The sequence below is a fragment of the Etheostoma spectabile genome, chromosome 4 (assembly GCF_008692095.1).
Source record: "Etheostoma spectabile isolate EspeVRDwgs_2016 chromosome 4, UIUC_Espe_1.0, whole genome shotgun sequence".
Lineage (NCBI taxonomy): Eukaryota > Metazoa > Chordata > Actinopteri > Perciformes > Percidae > Etheostoma > Etheostoma spectabile.
Genome location: NC_045736.1, coordinates 29,146,484 through 29,147,749, shown reverse-complemented (window position 1 = coordinate 29,147,749; position 1,266 = coordinate 29,146,484). Strand labels below are relative to the sequence as shown.

General features: G+C 43.2%; 1 protein-coding gene across 13 annotated transcripts in view; it reads left to right on the top strand.

Annotated features, from left to right (window-relative positions):
* The window catches only part of LOC116688312 (protein 4.1), a 77,644-nt gene extending 76,378 nt beyond the window's left edge, over positions 1 to 1,266 (top strand). For all 13 annotated transcript variants that reach the window (XM_032514270.1, XM_032514267.1, XM_032514279.1 and 10 more), the window contains 4 exons: positions 75 to 170; positions 544 to 624; positions 711 to 830; positions 1,225 to 1,266. In XM_032514270.1, coding sequence (XP_032370161.1) covers positions 75 to 170; positions 544 to 624; positions 711 to 830; positions 1,225 to 1,230 — 303 coding nt within the window. In that variant the 3' untranslated portion in view covers positions 1,231 to 1,266. The remainder of the gene's footprint in view (positions 1 to 74; positions 171 to 543; positions 625 to 710; positions 831 to 1,224) is intronic.

Below are 1,266 nucleotides of genomic sequence, written 5' to 3'. Positions count from 1 at the left end.
GTGTGTGTGTGTGTGTGTGTGTGTGTGTGTGTCCCACATGTGTATATGACTCCCCTCTAATGAATTTGCTATAGGTAAAAGCTGTAACCCAGGGGAGGGAGTCTGTTGTGTCCCCGCTGACCATCACCGCTGAGAGTGTCACCTCAGCAACCACAACTCAAGTTACCAAGGTAACACTTTATCTGTTCCCATGGTTACAGTTTATTGACTGGAGCTTGAAGTCAGCCCACCATTTCTATCTATCTTGTGGTACACTCCTAAATATGTCTCACCCATCCCTCCTTGTTCACAAACTGGAGTAGATCAAACTGATACATGTAATTAATTAGTTTTTTTTAAATTGGCATATAGTAAATGATAAGGAACAATGTCTGTAAGAATCAGTTCACAAAATGTAATGCACAGTAACAATGTTATGAGCTCCAGTTGGCTTTACAATAGTACTTGTCTTTACTGAGACTTTGTCCTCCATGAAATGACATTTTTAGTTGGTAATGAGCTTATGATTCATTCAATTATTTTCTTTCTGTGTGTGTTCTGCAGACTGTGAAAGGAGGCTACTCAGAGACCAGAATCGAGAAAAGGATTATAATCACAGGAGATGATGATGTGGACCAACATCAGGTGAGGAGGAGTACAGTAGGACAATGTTCCATAAGTAATAATATGTGAGGTTTATGACCCAATGCATTAATGCTTCATGTCCCCAGGCCCTCGCCATGGCCATCCAAGAGGCCAAGCAGCAGCACCCCGACATGCAGGTGACAAAAGCAGTGGTTATCAGGGAAACCGAGTCTCCCACCGAGGAGCTGCTGCGGCAGCAGGCAGAGGTATGTGACTTTCTACAGGTATTCGACAGTCATGTCATGTGATCAGAGGACGGGTCACAAGATTACTAAGTGTGCCAGGATGGATCGATTACTGAACGGGGCTACCAGTTACAGCCCCAGGGGGTCAGAGAGCCTCTGCTTAAAGTAGCTGTTTATATTTTCAATTAGTTTACCAAGAAATGCAAAACATCTACAAATAGTTGCAAAAAAACCCCAATGAGATATAACTGCAAATGGGACAAAGAGACACAAAAGGTCCTAAAAAGATACGAAAATGACTCAAAATGACAACAAGGACTCTAAACAACCCCAATTAAAGGCAAAATGACTACCAAGTACTCACCATCTATGTTCATGTGTGATAATTGATCTGTGTGTTATTGTCTCGTTGCAGTCCTGATCGGCCATGGTGGCTCCTGAAAGGGGGGGGGGGGGG